At 48.7% G+C, this 17,083-nt stretch overlaps 1 protein-coding gene across 1 annotated transcript in view; it reads left to right on the forward strand.

The window, feature by feature from the left end:
- The window catches only part of CLPB (ClpB family mitochondrial disaggregase), a 73,715-nt gene extending 57,190 nt beyond the window's left edge, over positions 1 to 16,525 (forward strand). The window contains exons 8-16 of the mRNA XM_040056450.2: positions 1,514 to 1,591; positions 3,924 to 3,979; positions 7,005 to 7,049; positions 9,010 to 9,171; positions 10,842 to 10,998; positions 13,850 to 13,923; positions 14,405 to 14,524; positions 14,966 to 15,070; positions 15,831 to 16,525. Coding sequence (XP_039912384.1) covers positions 1,514 to 1,591; positions 3,924 to 3,979; positions 7,005 to 7,049; positions 9,010 to 9,171; positions 10,842 to 10,998; positions 13,850 to 13,923; positions 14,405 to 14,524; positions 14,966 to 15,070; positions 15,831 to 16,082 — 1,049 coding nt within the window. The 3' untranslated portion in view covers positions 16,083 to 16,525. The remainder of the gene's footprint in view (positions 1 to 1,513; positions 1,592 to 3,923; positions 3,980 to 7,004; positions 7,050 to 9,009; positions 9,172 to 10,841; positions 10,999 to 13,849; positions 13,924 to 14,404; positions 14,525 to 14,965; positions 15,071 to 15,830) is intronic.
- Positions 16,526 to 17,083: the final 558 nt, after the last annotated feature.

Consider the following 17,083-nt stretch of genomic DNA (forward strand, 5'->3'; position numbering starts at 1 on the left):
TAAGAATTCCACAGTTTTAAAAGCCACTCTCATGCTCTCCTGCCAGCTCAGGGAAGAAGACAAACCCACAGCTCCCCACAGAGCCAGCCAGTGCCTCATTCAAGGGAGGCACAGGACTGAGGCATAAGGACAGAGGCTGAGACCCAGGATAGTGGCCAGAAGGAGATGAGGGAGCTGCGCTTTGAGGGTGACAGTCACAAAGAGAAGTGGGTTTCTTCTTTCTTGGCTTTATTCCTGCTTTTGCTGTGAACACCACTGAAAGGCAGCAGAGGCCGAGCTTTGCCGTGCCTGTGTGCAGCAGCATTCCAAGACCTTTAAGCCACAGCCCTGCCACTGTTTTCCTTCTGCTCATCCCACCTCCAGTGCTGTTGTTTTCCCCTACTACCTTCAGCTTCCTGTCAGTTACAAGTTTTGGGCATCTTTCCATCTTCATGCCCTGCTTCCTATTGTGCCACATTTTGAGTTTGGCTGGATGTGAGGACACTGTGCACCAGCCATGAGACCTTGCTGGGTCTGAGGAGTCCTGAGTCTGTACAGTGCATGTTCTCTCTTACAAAACACCTTACAAGATTCACATGCTGGATTGAAATACTGCAGATAAAGCAGAAAGGCTGGGATGTCAGTTCATCTCTCACGTTGAACTGGAAGATGCTCTGATCCAGGAGAACCACTTGTGTGTTCCAGAGACCAGATCCAGCCAGCGGAGGATGAGATTTGATCTTTTGGCCTCAAAAGCAGTTCCTCCTCCTTGAAATAAGCCCAGTGCAATGATCTTACTGGTTTGGTGAGCACACTCATAGAGACTGAGGCTGCTCTGGGGGGCTGAAGAGCACCTTGGGGAACCGTGGGCACCCATGGGGGTAGGAGCCATCGCCAATTCTGCACAGCAGACCTCAGTCTGTCCTTAGAAAGGGCTGTGCTGATTGGACTGGGAGATTGGAAGGGAATCGGGGCTCTTGCCTTTTGTAAAATTTTCCACTAGTATCTTACCCAGGGTGCACTTGGATGCTGCTGTCCAGAGAGGCACTGAGATAATCGCCACACTTTTCCCAATCCTTGCACCAATTCAGAGTGTTTGTGACCTTCAGCCACCTCTCTCTTCCCATTCCATGCCAGAAATAACCTATAAACCTCTTCAAAACTGCTGTTTTTTCCTCACAGAAAGGTTGCACTTGGGAGCTGGTGAGGCAGAGTGCCTCTCCATCCCTCTGTCCATCCATCCATCCTTGTCCCCCCGCTCCGCCGTCTCCCTGGCAACGCTGAGTGCACATCCTGGAAAACTTTATCCGAAATCTGCTCTGGGCAGCTTTCCAAATCCATGCTAACCTTATTAGGTGTCTCTGGGGCCTTGGCTGGCTAATCAAATTAGAGAGCACTAATGGCAGGGAGGACTGGGAGTGGGTAGAGAGCAGTAAAACATAGTGTATACTTAGTGATAATTACACTTGCTTTGTGGCATTGATTTATATGCTTCACCCCCTCTCTTTTTTGTTTTCATTGTCTTCAAATGCAGCTATTCGGAGGAAGGAAAATGGCTGGTACGATGAGGAGCACCCGCTGGTGTTTCTTTTCTTGGGATCCTCTGGAATAGGTAACGTTTGGGTTGCGGCGAGGGGGACAGAGAGCTCTGAGGAGAGGGGCTGGAAGCTGTTGCAGGGCTGCAGGGTCTGAATAAAATACCAGGTAAACACACTGTCATCTTTCAGCAGGTCACCCACCCATCATCCAGCAGGGTGACCACAGCTGGACACCGGCACGCACAGCCGCATCCAGCCTCTTGCCGAGTTATCCCAGAGGACAACCCCCCCTCTGAGTTTCAAAAGGGGACAATTTTCAGAGTAAAAGTATAACTTTAACAACTTTCTGGTGAAAACCCCTCTATTCCAGTGGGAATGGTGGGACGATAGTAGAAATTTGCTGCCTGCAAACTGAATCTCTGCTCGTCTGCTCCTGTGGGCACAGATTTGCTTTGGAATGACAGGATTTTATTGACACCAATAAGATTTGTCCTCCAGCCCAATCAAATGCCACATGACAGCTGATCAGTTCATGATATGGTCCAAATGACTTTTAGTTGTGGGGAAAAAAAAAAAACAACAAAACAGCTTCAAAGTAACTGATTTGTGACATTTGGAACAACCTCAGGGCTTCTGCCTCCACTGTTTCCCAAAGGGCTCAAGAAGGTGCTGATGCTCCAGTGCTGGGGAGGTTAAAGGGGCACAGGTGATGCCATGCTCCTGCTGCAGAGCAGTGACACGCCAAGCATTAACCAAATAAGTTGCTATAAGGCTGTATAAAACCAGGATAAAATATTTTTGATACTTCATTGCCCGGCTACAGCAGATCTGAAGACTGAGGGATGTAAACTGTTGGCTCTTCCACTCCCATGGACTTCAATGGGGGCTTTTCTTTTCTTTTCTTTTCTTTTCTTTTCTTTTCTTTTCTTTTCTTTTCTTTTCTTTTCTTTTCTTTTCTTTTCTTTCTTTTCTTTCTTTTCTTTTTCTTTTCTTTTCTTTTCTTGTCTTTTCTTTTTCTTTTCTTTCTTTTATTTCTTTTTTTCTTTTATTTTCTTGTATTTCTGTCTTTTCTTTTCTTTTCTTTTCTTTTCTTTTCTTTTCTTTTCTTTTCTTTTCTTTTCTTTTCTTTTCTTTTCTTTTCTTTTCATTTTCTTTTCCTCTTCCTCTTCATCTTCCTTTGCCTTTTCTATTTCCTTTTCCTTTTCCTTTTCCTTTTCCTCTCCTTCTTTTTATAGGAAGAATAGTTTCGCATCCTTACGCATCAGGAGCTCTGATCCAGCGTCATCCTAAGTCAGCAAAGCTCAAACTGAAATCAAATGCAAAATTTTTTGCAGATTTATCAGGTGGAGCAGAGCACTCCCCATGAACTCCCATATTTGTAGCCCTTTTTTTGGTGATTTGCTGATCTGACACACCAGATCCATTGTCCCTGCAATACAGCTGTGGGCAGATGTACAATACTCCAGTAAGAATGAATTTTTTAACCTAATTTCCTTTTAAAAACACGTGTCGGTTTTTTGGTTTTTTTGGTTTTTTTTCTTCAGAATAGTTATTTTTGTCCCTGCTCATTTATTTTTCAGTGTGCAAATAAATCCCACAGGGATCCATGTGCAGTGCACTGTTGAGAGGTGTGTGAGGGACAAGTGTGAACCCCCAGAGCATCCATCCTCCAGAGGGGTGACAGGCTTCACCTCAGCTTTACTGGTCACCCCAGGAGCCAAAATCAGCCCAGTCTTTTCCCTGATCAACCTGACAAAGCCAGCAGTGTCATGCTGAGGGCTAGCAGCAGGGAAGAGAAGTTTTCTGGCACCACACTTCAAAAACACTGCCTCTTTAACAAAGTTTTTCTCCCAGATGGGCTGGGAGAACACAACATGGCCTGGCATGAACTGGTGCATGTGTTCACCCTTATCAGGGTGGATTTGCTCCACTTCTGATTCTTCCTAATCCCAGAATTTTTTGACTGTCACCTTATATAAAGTAAAGGAGAAGCACCCCATTTCCTTGAAATTCTTTATTTGGAGATTCCAAGGCATTGCATGAGGAACTTGGAATATTGAGGGTAAATATAGCAAAAATCTGATCTATCCAATATAGAAAAACTCTGATCTATCCACATCTTTTTCTGGAAAAAATCAAGAGCTTAGTTCTCATCATGTGAGAATCAATTAAAGCTGAAGGAGCCAATGCAGAGATGCCGCTGTTCTAATGCACCTGTTCACCCTGCCCAGGCTGGGAACTCCAGTGAGTGTGATCCTGGTAAAACAGCAATGCCCACTTCCCAAGGAAAATACATGTATTGGTTGCAAGAAGTGACAGGTGTGGTGTTAGCAGAGCTGATGAACAGACAGAAGATGGACAGATCTGGCTTTTAATGCAAGTTATCTCTTTCCTTCTCTGAAACAGGTAAAACAGAGCTGGCCAAGCAAACAGCCAAGTACATCCATAAGGACATCAAAAAGGTAATGGCTCATCCCTGCTTTGTGCTGGCAGTAAAGGGCTGTGGGGAGAATCATCAGGGGGTTCATTGTGTGGCTGTGCTGCCTTGAGAAAGGGCTTCTTCTGCACTGAGAGGGACCTGTGAAAGTCATGGAATCACAGACAGGTCTGGGTTGGAAGGGTCTTTTAAGATCATCCAGTTCCACCCCTCCTGTCAAATGCAGGGGTACCTTCTGCTAGACCAGGTTGCTCCAAGCCACATCCAAACTGGCCTTGAACATTTCCAGGGATGGGGCAAACAGACTTTCTCTGGGCAGTCTGTGCCAGGGCCTCACCATCTTTGCAGCAAAGAATTTCTTCAATCTAACCCTGCCCTCTGTCAGTAGGAAGCCATTCCCCCTTGTCCTGTCACTCCATTCCTTGAGTCCCTTTAGGCACTGGAAGTACTCTAAGGTCTTCTGGGAGCCATCTCTTCTCCAGGATGAACACCCCCAGCTCTCCCAGCCTCTCTCCAGAGCAGAGGGGCTCCAGCTCTCAGAGCATCTTCATGGCCTCCTCTGGACCCTCTCCAACAACTGCACATCCCTTTGATGTTTGATCCCAGAGCTGAAGGCAGCTCTGCAGGTGGGGTCTCACCTGAGCAGAGCAGAGGAGCAAAATCCCCACCCTGCTGCCCACTCTTGTGGGATCATCCCAGGACACTGTCTATGCTCCTGTCTATGTCACCAGAATATTTGAATTGTAAAAATTTATATGGATGTAACATTTGTGCTCCCTGTGAATTTTTTTTTTTTTTTTTTTTTTTTTGCTTCTATTAGTAATATCACTGTAAATTGTTAGAAGGATAAAATTCCAGAAATCTGTTTTCCATATCCCCAGCTTCACCACTTTTCACATCCTGCCAGTATGGACTGTAGCAATGCAACATTGATTTCCTGCTCATAATATTAAGTGCTGAAGTGTTTGGTATCCAGAAGCAGTTTGAATTATTTAGTTTGTTACCCAGTGGTCAGATTTTGGAGAAGGTGGGTTGGAATTATTTCATGGAGGTGGTGGCTTTGCAGGAGGGCGCTTCAGTGATGTGTGGGGTTTCCATTCTATTCTATTCTATTCTATTCTATTCTATTCTATACTATTCTATTCTATTCTGTCCCATTCAGTTCCATTCCATTCCATTCCATTCCATTCCATTCCATTCCATTCCATTCCATTCCATTCCTTTCTAATCTGTTCTGTTCTTTCTATTCTGTTGCATTCCAATCTATTCTATTCCGTTCTGTCTCTTCTTTTCCATTCCAATTATTTCAATCCATTCAGTTGCAATCTCTTCTACTCTGTTCAATTCTATTCCATTCTAATATTCTATTCCATTCCATTCCGTTATATTACATCCTCTTCCGTGTTTCACATTTGAGCCTCTGGCTACCTCTAAGAGGTGCTTAGCTCTCTCCCACATGGAGCCAGAGAAAAGAGGAGCAGACAAGCAGAGCTGTGCGTAGGTGAATCCCTCCTCCCCACATCCTCCAACAGTGAATAGACACCCAGTGCAGCAACATGCGCAGAAAGAAGACCAAACTGGAACCAATGCTATAGAAACAGCTGTTCTGGTTTCTTTTCCTCATTCCTCTAGAAATGCCTTCCAGAAGCCATACATCTTGAATCTTGAGCACCTTCATCCCTAATCCCGTGCATGGAACTGTTCCATGGCCAGTCATCCAATGGGGAAATCAGTTAAACCCTGAGTGTTGTGTTAATTTGATAGGAGCAAGAGTCTGGGATTTATTAGTAATGAACCAGCTCAGCCCTTGGCATCCTAATGAGGGATGAGAGGGGGTCATACCCCCCACAGGCCCTGATGAGGGGCAGCAATTCACAGGAACTGACAGATTAGGAAAGGAAAACCTGGAACTGCCCCTTCTCATCTGCAAGACAGAGTCAATTTTTTCAATCTTGCTCTGCCCTGGGAATTTGTAGATATTTTAATAATTTTCCAGGAAATTATTGCATGGGGATATTTTGCCCAGAGAACCTGTGGCTGTCACATCCCTGAAAGTGTTCAAAACCAGGTTGAATGGGGCTTGGAGCCACTTGGTCTAGTGGAAGGTGTCCCTACCTATGGCAGGAGGTTTGGAATGGGGTAGTCCTAAAGGTCCCTTCCAACCCAAACCATTCTCTGGTTCCATTATTTTCCCAGGTAACAAATGACAGTAGAGGAAACTGCCTCAAGTTGCAACAAGGGAGGATATGCTGGATTTTAGGGATTTTTTTCTGTTCACCTCTGGAAAAGGCTGCCCAGCATAGTGGTGAAGTCCCCATCCCTGAAGAGATTTAACAGATGTGTGGATGTGGCCCTTGGGGACATGGGTTGGTGGTGGGCTTAGCAGTCCTGGGGGAACAGTTTGGCTCTATTGTCTGAAAGGGCTTTTCCAACCCAAATGGTTCAGTGATTTTGTTCTCTAATTCTGGGATCTCCATGTGATGGTGTCCATGTGTGTGCCATGTACACATGTCCAGAGGAGGTGTATTCCCAGACATGTCTCCTTCTCCATCTCAGACAGTGGTTTTGTCTGGTTGACTGTTTAGTATGATGCTGGGAAGTCCAGGCTTGGCTTCTTCTTGGTCAGCTGGATGAGAGGATCACTGTAGGTTCTTTCCAACTGAAATATTCCTCTTCCCTCCCCTTCTCTCTCCTTCCCTTCTTTTCCTTTCCCATCTAGGACATGGATTTCAGCTCCATGATCACAACATTCAGTATCTGCGGTGAATCATCAGCTTTTCAAAGGCAAAATGGAAACTTGGGTGGAAGCTATAAATTCTCTAACACTATCCTCTGTTTTGGGTGATCACCCACAAGCCCAGTTCACCTCAGCTTTATGATTTTTGATGGATTTTTGTGGAGGGGTGTTGCATTCTTCTTGTGATTGATTTCTAAAAAGCTGAACCACAAAAATATCTATTTTATTTAGAAAAATTCAGCCCTGTCAGTACCGCTGCAGCTCTCTCTGGCAGCAAGCAGATTGATCAAATCTCATCCTAAATCTCTTGCAGGGTTTCATCAGACTGGACATGTCGGAGTTCCAGGAGAGGCATGAGGTCAGTAAATGGGCTCTGAAGGGAGCAGCTTCAAATTTAATCCAGAAAAAATGGGCATTTTGGTGTGTCAGGGTGGGAGCAGAGCAGAACAACAGGAGTTGCTCCAAGTTGTGCATTAAATTACAAGTAAATTGCCAGAAAGCAACTTTAATTGAATATCGTGGTTTAGGCATGGTGCTCCCCAATTTAGTGCTCCCATTGAGACACTCCAAACCAGTAGCCACTCACTCACTCCCCACCTCCCCTTGTCCCTCCTCACAGCAGTGGGCTGAAGAGGAGAACTGGAGGCTCAGAAGGTAAGGGACATGGGTTGAGATAAGGGCAATTTACTGGAAGCAGAAATGAGATAAGAAAACAAACAAGCAGCAACATTAATAACAAAACTATGTGAAGAAGAGAGAGGGATTCACATGCAAAATGCTCATTGACCCAACCCAGCCACCGCCATGCTCCCCCAGCCATGCCCTCCAGCTCAGAACCAGCTACTCCACATCCTTCTGCCACTCTTATTTGATCAGAAGGAACCAGGAACCCATTCTCCCCAGAAAAGACTCCTTTTCCTCTGCTCCTGGCTTGTGATTGATGAGGTAAGATAGAATATCCACCAGGTCCAAGCCTTGCCCCTCCTGGCTACTGCAGAAATTAACCCTGTCCTAACTGGAAGACATTGAGGCAAATTAGGAACAGAGACCAAGGAGCAAGGAAAATTTTAATAATATGTGTCCAGTGCTGTGAGTTCCCTTGGGCTGGGAAGCCTTTGGGAAGAGAGCAGCTGAGAAGAGATGGTGGAATCCAGAGGATCATCTCATGCGTTAAACCTGCAGGCACATGCTGTTCATTACCTACCCATGCCCAGGCAGGCACAGCTTGCCCCAAACCCCTTATCCTCACAACATTGTTGAGTGCCATGTGGGATCACTGCCTCAGCCTAACTTCCATGGAGGAAAGGGGGAGAATCCAGCAGAATACAGGACAGTGGTGCCAAGTCCACCCCTCCCATCTCAACCTCTGCCCAATTCTCATGCCACAGGAGGTCCAAGGTGCCAAGTTTTCTGCAATCCTTGCCAAGGTCACCCCTGGGGCTGAGGGGATCCTAAATCCCTTTGGCGGGCTCTGTCTCCCCAAAAAGCAGCAAGGTCCTAGCAGTGAGAGTGGTAAAACACTGGGACAGGTTGCCCAGTGAAGCTGTGGCTGCCCCATCCTTGGAAGTGTTCAAGGCCAGCTTGAATGGGGCTTGAAGCAACCTGGTGCAGTGGAACGTGTCCCTGTGTATGGCAGCAGGGCTGGCACTACATGGTCCCTTCCAACCCAAACCATTCCATGATTCTGTGATCTTGACTTCAGATGACACTCAGACATGGGTAGATGTAAGATATGTAAGATGTGTGTCAAAAATTATCCCCAAGCTGTGTGTCAAAAATTGTCATTTTGCCAAAACTTTCCTGTTGTCAGAAACACTATTCTGTATAACCTTCGAAATTTCAAAACATTAAAAAAAACCACTGTGTCAAGAAGTGATGACATAGGAAAAGTATTTTACTTGTGGCCTCTTCCCACAAAGCCTACTTGTGGCTTTGATTCTGTACCAGAACCAGCTGATACTCATAATCTTTTGAATCCTTACTCTTAAAAAGGATAAAAGGGATGGTCATCTGGGACAGGTTGCTCAGACCCTGCATAGCAAATCACCTTCCCACCAAAATGCCTTCCCACCTGCCCATGCCTGCTCCTTGGATTCTGCCGGTTTGAGCTCCGGGCAGTGAATTGCTCAATCCTTATTTTGCTTAATTTTTGCATATTAAGCTGATTTTGGGATAGCTGGGGTGCGATAGGTGTCACAAAGAACAAAGAACTTGTTCTGTCAGCAGCAAAGAGCAGTGGCGGCCGCAGGAGTCACCAGAAGGGCTTCATTGCCGTTGTCCATGGATCAGCCTTCACTTCTCCCGTTCCTTCCTCCTAGGTGGCGAAATTCATCGGCTCGCCACCGGGCTACGTGGGCCATGAAGAGGGCGGACAGCTCACGAAAAAGCTGAGGCAGTGCCCAAACGCTGTGGTGCTCTTCGACGAGGTGGACAAAGCCCACCCTGATGTGCTCACCATCATGCTGCAACTGTTTGATGAGGTAAATTCACGTTTTAGGTTAGAGGCAACACAAGGGACGTGCAGAAGGTAACAGTTAGGGGGGAGAGGGATGACAGATGGAGGAGTTTGGGTTGGGAGGGACCTTAAAAGTTCATCTAGTCCACCACCCCCCCCGCCATGGGCAGGGACACCTTCCACTAGACCAGGTTGCTCCAAGCCATGTCCAACCTGGCCTTGAACACTTCCAGAGATGGGGCAGCCACAGGTTCTGGGCAACCTGTGCCAGGGCCTTACCACCCTCACAGGGAGGAATTTCTTCCCAATATCTCATCTAACTTTGCCCTCTTGCAGTGTGAAGCCATTCCTCTTTGTCCTGTAACTCCAGGCTGTTGTCCAAAGTCACTCTCCAACTCTCTGGTTGATTTTGAAGGTCCCAGTCTGTCCTCGGAGGCCACCAAACTCCAGGGCAACGTGCTGGAAGGTTTTGAAGGGGCTTTTTTGTTTTTCTTTTAAGGATTAATAGCACCGTTTTTCTTGCGTAGATCATCACAGTAGCAGTTCAATGTGAAATCAATTCCTGTACCAGGCACTTGACAGGGCAATAACCCAAATGTTAATCTCAAGCACCCAACAAGGATTTGTGTCACTGTGCTGGGTCTCTGCTGTTGGAGATGGATTGAGGAAAGAAACAGCCTGGGGAGGTGCTGCTTTTTTCCTTATTTCCCTGTCTTTTTTATATTATTAATCAAGAGCACTGGTGCTTTGGAAAGGTTCCTGAATTGGTTTGGGGGGCTGAGGGTTGATGCCACTGCGGGAGTGGTGCTGGGCAGCCCTGGTTTGCCAGGTGATCAGTCCCACAGGGATGAGGAGCTCTGCTACTCAGGTCACTCCATCACAGCCATAAGATGATTATTTGTGGGCTCTGCCCAGTCCAGACCACAGCCACAGGCAGGGTTAGGGTCGAGGTTAGGGTTAGCATTAGCGTTACTGCTGACCTGAGCCTGTGGCTTGTGTCAGACCTAAAACCACCGCAGGGAGGCTGGCAGAAAGTCAAAGGCTGAGGAGTTACATATGGGCAGCCACACAGTGATGGAATCATTGAGGTTGGAACTGAGACCATCAAGTCTAACCCTTCCCTCATCACTGCCAAGCCCACCACTAGACCTAAATGTCATATCCACATGGCTTTTAAATCCTTTCAGGGATGGGGACTCTAACACTGCCCTGGGTAGACTGTGCCAAGGCTGGACAACGCTTTCAGGGAAGAAATACTTCCTAATATCCAACTTAGACATTCCCTGGTGCAACTTGAGGCCGTTTATTCTTGTCCTGTCCCTTGTTACCTTGGAGGAGACCAAGGTCCCCATCCCAGATCCAACCTCCTGTCAGGGAGCTGCAGAAAGCGAGAAGTCCTTCCTTTTCCCCAGGCTGAACAAGGACTGGCCCAACCCTCCTCCTGGCAAGGCATTTCCCTGTGCTTTAATTAATTCTGTCCTGGATGGGGCAGGCTGGGACCATGTGCAGAAGTTCTTGACATTCATGGAGAAATAAGGACTTCTCCTTGCTTCCTTTCACCTCAGTACTTGGGTATCCCTTCAAAATTGAATCCACTCTGGGGAAAAATAGGACTCATGTTCTTTTTTCCTGGTGTTTTGGCTACATCCTCCAGCACCTGCTGACACAGCTGGTGTCACCTTGCTGTTGTTACAGGGCAGGCTGACAGATGGGAAAGGGAAGACCATTGACTGCAAGGATGCCATCTTCATCATGACCTCCAACGTGGCTAGTGAGGAGATTGCACAGCATGCACTGCAGCTCCGGCAAGAGGCCATGGAGATGAGCAAGAAAAGGATCGCAGAAAACTTAGGTACTGGAGTTTCAGTCTTCAAATCCCTAAAGAACCTGCCTCCTTCCTAACACAGCTTTGGCACCAGCTCAGCCATCCCATGGCAGGGGGCACACCCAGACTCTTCAGTCCCCTCTCCACTGGTCCTAACTGGTCCACATGACTTGGGAATGCTCTACTGCCAGGAAGTCACGAAATCCCAGAAGTGTTTGGGTTGTAAGGGACTTTGAAGACCATTCCATTCCAACCCCCTGCCGTGGGCCGGGACTTGCCTAGGCCAGGTTGCTCCAAACCCCATCCAGCCTGGCTTGAAGCACTTCCAGGGAAGTGAGTAGAGGATGAGAAAGGCTGAGAGATTGGACCGAGCCTTAAAGATGCAGTCCCCCTCTGAAGGGTGCAATGTCAAATAATGAGGATTTCAGAGCAGGTGGATTGAAACTGGATGGTCTTTAAGGTCCCTCTGAACCCAAACTCATGTGATTCCATGATTCTCTTTATGAACTCACCATTCTCTTTCTTGTGGGACCCTTCCACTTGCTTCCTGCAAAACACTGTGGCTGGTTCAGGTGCTCATATGAAGGAGGAAATGTTTTGTTTCCTGTCAGTCCTTCCCAAAAGGACGGAGTTTAGTGAATTTTACCTCCCCATGGAATGGGAATCCGGGCTTCACATATCAGGCTACTGGAGGAAAATTTCCCAAAATGTGAATTAGGTAATAAAAGGGGTATGAGGAGAGTAAGGGCAGTCTCTGAGCTTGAAAATTAACAACTTGATGTGCAACGTCCCGTGCCTTTGCTGGTAGCTCTGAGGATATACGGATGAATGGTGATGCTAGCACCAGGGACTGTCCCTTTTAGGCAGAGGGAAAACCTGTTTCCATCAGATGCTGCTGTGCCTGTGGATGACCAGGAAGCCACGGGCAGTGACTGCATCCCTTCTTTTCTCATCAGTCTTAAAAAACTTACTTTGCGGTTTTTAAGACCCTTTTATGATCTTAATTGTCTGGATGCCATATCTCTCTCAAGGTATACAGCAGCCTGTGCCATCTCAAATACACCATATCCCTGCATCAGCTCCACAGGAGCAGGAAAAAAGGTTGGATTTCGGCATCAAACCTATTTTCCAACTTCTTTCTCCCTCTCTCTTCCTTTTACTTTGGAGAAGTGGCTGTCGACATTAGCTTAATTCAGAATCTTTAAACTTCAATCAGGCTGGGTAAAGGACAAAACACATCATCAACTGAACTTTCCAGAATAACATTTGAAAATGCCAAACGTTTCCTCTGCTCAGTGAGGAGAACATTGAATTTTAATTTCTGGGATGGTACAGCTGCAGCAGGAGAGATGCTGGGGAGGACATTTGGGCACAGCAGCTGCCCTCAATTGGGTTTCAAAGAGCTCCTGCCCATTTCCTGAGCTCTCGAGGTGGAGATGCGGTGGCAGGAAGTCACTAAAGTGCCTGGCAGGCAGATAAATGGGAAGATAAAGGGAAGGAGCAGCTTCCCCAGTTGGCTCTGCATCTACCAGTAGCAGCAGCAGCAATTACATGTAGGAAGTGGGAATGCTGGTAGCAGTGCTGGCTCCTCTACCTTTCCAGCTCTCCTTTGCCAAAATACTGGGATTTATTGGTATCCCTGCCGAGAGAGGGGTTGGAACTGGATTGGGTGATTCCAGAGCACCTTGCACCACTTTGGGCATTAGGAAGAACCTCCTCACTCCCTACAGCCGCCTGAACAGAGGATGTAGCCAAGTGGGCACCAGTCTCTTCTTCTGGGTAACAAGTGCCAGGACAAGAGGAAACAGTTTCAGTTTATGGCAGGAGAGGTTTAGGTTGGATATTGGGAAAATTTATTCCCCAAAATGTTGTCCAGCCCTGGCACAGGCTGCCCTGGGCAGTGGTGGAGTTCCCATTCCTGGAGGGATGTAAAAGATGTGTGGATGTGGAACTTGTGACGGTGGTGGGGGAATGCTTGGACTTAATGGTCTCAGAGGGCTTTTCCAGCCTAAACTACCTATCCAGTGGAGCCTGAGAATCCCTTTCTGCCCTCACTGCCCTCACTGCTGGTGTGGGGCAGCAATCTTCATCAAGGCTGCAAAGCTGGGACAGGGTCCCAGCACTCAGCATGGGTCTGTGTGCCCTGCCCTGCCCTGCCCTGCGTGCCAGGATCCAATCCAGGGCATGGGAATCTATCTCACTGTGAGCACCCTGGTGTCAAACAGCACATGGAGGAGTGTGGAATGGGTGAAGCTGTGGGAAGAACTGGGCTGACAAAGACAAAGAGGAAGACGGCACTGGGAGGAAGAAGGGTGATGCTGCAGCCAAGCATCCAGAGTGGCTGGGAGTCAGGATTCGAGAGCAGCCAGACCCTGGCTCCATCTGCAGTCAGCAGAGGGAAGTGGACTGCAGCCTGAGCAGTGCCACAGGCACCCTGAACATGAGTTTGGTGTTTGTGGGGAGACTGTAGGCTCCTGCAGTGTTCACAGCCCCAGAGGGCCAGTGTGCTTTGTGTGTCAGTTGATCAGCTGCTGTGGAGCCCAAACAGGCACTTTAGCCTCCCAAAACCTCTGGGAGCTGCTCCTGTGGGCACAGAGCAGGGAGGAGAGGCAGGGCCAGCGCTCTTTGGCCATTTGAGGGAGCCACATCAGCACAGGATGTTCCCCTGGAGCACCACAGGACCCGAAACTGCGGTCCACAGTGCCAAGTGCAGGGACACTGTGCTGCCAAAGCAAACTGCTGGCACACGAGGAGGTCCCAGGTCTGTCCTGCAGCACTCCCCAGACCCTTCCTTGCCCTCAGCTCCAGCTCATCCAGGCAGAGGTGAAGCCACTGTCCCACTGTCCCTACTGACATCCCCAATCCACCTCTCTTCCAGAGGATGTCCAGATGACCGACAAGATCACAATTTCCAAGCAGTTCAAGGAAAAGGTTATTCGCCCCATCTTGAAGGTATGGATGGTGTTTTCATGGTTCATGTTTCAGGTGTCCTGAGCTTTGGTTCCAGACTCCTTCCCTGTGTTTCTCTCTCACCTGTGAGAGAAGGGATGTAACTCCACTAAAAATGTTGGAGAGGTCAGAGCCCAGCAGAAATAAATCACAGCTTTTTGACTCTTGGAGTGAAGCCATGATGCATGGTGGAAAGGGGATACAGGACAGGAAACGCTGCAGTGTGATTTGGGGGTTTTCCTGCTCTCCCAAGGTCAGGAAAACCTGACTGCAGTGATATCCCCCTGACCTTCAGTTTCTTTGAGATGTTTCTGAAGCACCTCGGGATGCTGTCCAGCTCCATGGTGTGGGGGTTGGATGGCTGCTGGGAACTGTGGGAGGTGGGATGATCCCTGGGGAGCTTCTTCTGCAATGCCACTCTCACTGCTGTTCCTGTCAGGGTCACCATCCCTCTCTTTGCTGACCTCCTCCCTTGTCCCTGCAGGCTCACTTCAGACGGGACGAATTCTTGGGGAGGATCAATGAAATTGTCTATTTTCTCCCTTTTTGCCACTCGGAGCTCATCCAGCTGGTCAACAAGGAGCTCAACTTTTGGGCCAAAAAGGTAAAAAAAAAACCAAAAACAATGACTTTAGAGTCAGAATAACTCAGAAATAACTCAAGAAATCCCTGCCGAAGCATCTGTCCTGGGGTAAAGATACCCAATGATGTGTATCTTTACCATCATCATACAAGCTGTTGAATTTGGGGTGCTGGGGGGAGTTGGGACCTCTGGGAGCAGCAGAGTTGGTTCCTCTTGGACTGGAGCAGGGATGAACTCCAGGCTGCCTTCACAGATGTCCTCTGTCTAATTGGTCTTTGCACATCTGAGCTCTCCGGGGTCTAAATGGGATTTTGGGTTCCCTTTGTGGAAGAACTGGTCTGGTGGAGCTCAGCCCCTCTCAGCACCCCAGTGCAGCAGCCTCGCTACTCGAGGAGAAGGGTGCCGGGCTTGCTGGGGGACATCCATAATTCTTCTTCCTTTTCCTCCTCTCCCCCCTGACAGGCTGAGGCAAGGCACAACATCACACTGCTCTGGGACAGGGAGGTCATGGACGTGCTGGCGGATGGCTACAATCTTCACTATGGTGCCCGCTCCATCAAACACGAGGTGAAGGCAAGAGGGAAGTTGGGGTGAAGTTCATGTTGTCACCTCCAGCACCACTGCCCAGGGAGAGCCAGAATTGGAAAGGCATCAAAAGGGAGTTGGAGTCACTGGAGCAAATCCAGAGGATGCCATGGAAATGCTCTGAGGGCTGTAGCCCCTCTGCTCTGGAGACAGGCTGGAAGAGGTGGGGGTGTTGAAACTTAACAAGAGAAGGCTCTGTGGGCTTTAGAGCCCCTTCCAGTGCCTAAAAGGGTTCCAAGACAGCTGGAGAGGGAATTCAGACAAGGGCCTGGAGTAATAAGGGGGAATGGCTTCAAACTGCAAGAAGGCACAGTTAGAGGCGATATTGGGAAGAGATTCCTTCCTGTGAGGGTGGTCAGGCTCCGACACAAATTGCTCAGAGAAGCTATGGCAGCCTGAGCTCTTCAAGGACCGGTTGGACGTGTCTTGGAGCAACCTGGTCTAGTGGAAGGTGTCCCTGCCCACGGCAGGGGATATGAAGTGTTGACGAACTTTAAGAAGTCCTTTTCAACCCAAACCCTTCCGTGATTTCATGACCGTGTGGGTCTGACTGTCCTCATCTCTGGGGATATGTCCATGGTCTGGGGGAGGAAGCGGCACACCCACACTCCAGAGACAGGGAGTAAGTGGGATGCAGAAAAGGTTGCATGATTTTGCACTACCTGAGGGTGGGAAGGAGCTGGCCATCTCCGTGGGAGGCTCTCCACAGAGTTTTCCTGTCGGGATCTGGTCTGTCCCTCAGGTGGAGCGGCGCGTGGTGAACCAGCTGGCAGCTGCCTACGAGCAGGACCTGCTGCCACGGGGCTGCACCCTCAGGATCACCGTGGAAGACTCCGACAAGCAGCTGCTGAAAACCACAGAGGGGTCTTCCTCCAGCACAGGAAAGTCCAAGGTGCCAACCCTGCGACTGGAGATTGTAGAGAAGAACAGCAAGGCCCGAAAACTGGAGATCCAAGCACCGCTGAACCCCGAAAACATCACTTACTTCTTGTAGGCAGCGCTGGGCACTCACAGTGACAATAGAATACCCCAAGAGTTGGAGTGAGCAGCGTCAGAGAGGGCAGAGCCACAGTCCTGCCACCACTGGGCATGGACACAGGCACGGACACAGATACGGGCAGGAGCTGCCCTGGGATGGGCGTGAATGACTCTAGGGTTGCAGCTGTGGGTGATAAGGTGCCCTGGTGCCATTTGGGAATGGGTCAGTGTATAGTCCTGGGGTTTCACAGGGTGTTGGTTTTTTAAGGATGGGGGAAGCAAATTGTGGACCATGCAGGAGCCAGGATGAATTTGTCATTCCCATGGGAGGGGGCTTGCTGGGTTAGCTGGGCTGGCAAGATGGGGAATGGGAACTGAGTGTGAGTATAAATGCCACCGGGCACTCGCTCTGTATTGTCCCTATTTCTTTATGGCAATAAACGTGCTATGTGCATCCAACCCTTTGTGTCCCTCAGAAGGAGCAGCTGTTGAGACCACTGTCCTCATCCCAGGGCACTTCTGGGTCTCCTGCTCATCACCAGGAGCCAGGAATGTGACCAAGAGTGGGGTACACCACTGGGAGCTGGGACCTACTGTCACATCTCCCCAGCACAGCCAGGCTGGTGCAAATCTGCTTGCTGAATCTTTTTCTCACTACCTTCTTCGAGAAAATATTTAATATCTCAGGTGGAACTGAGCTGTCCAAGTTGCTCCCATGGAGACACAGAGGCTGTGGCCCCCCCATGGGGGCTCCTTCAGGGAGCTGCTCATGGTGGAATAGGAGACATGGTCACTACTGGGGCCACCCTAGACATGGGTTTTGAAGAGAGAACATGAAATACATATAGAAATTGAACCCTACCAGGATTAATGAGCCCCAAGTCATTGTCCCTTGGGATGCAGACAGGATCCCCATCCCACTGTTGCCCCCTACCCTGATGTCCCTGGGAGGGTTTGGTTCTGGTGCTGGTTCTTGTCTTCCAGGGACATACGGAGGTTTGGTGGGGGATTCCTTGA

This window comes from Hirundo rustica, chromosome 2 (assembly GCF_015227805.2).
Source record: "Hirundo rustica isolate bHirRus1 chromosome 2, bHirRus1.pri.v3, whole genome shotgun sequence".
Lineage (NCBI taxonomy): Eukaryota > Metazoa > Chordata > Aves > Passeriformes > Hirundinidae > Hirundo > Hirundo rustica.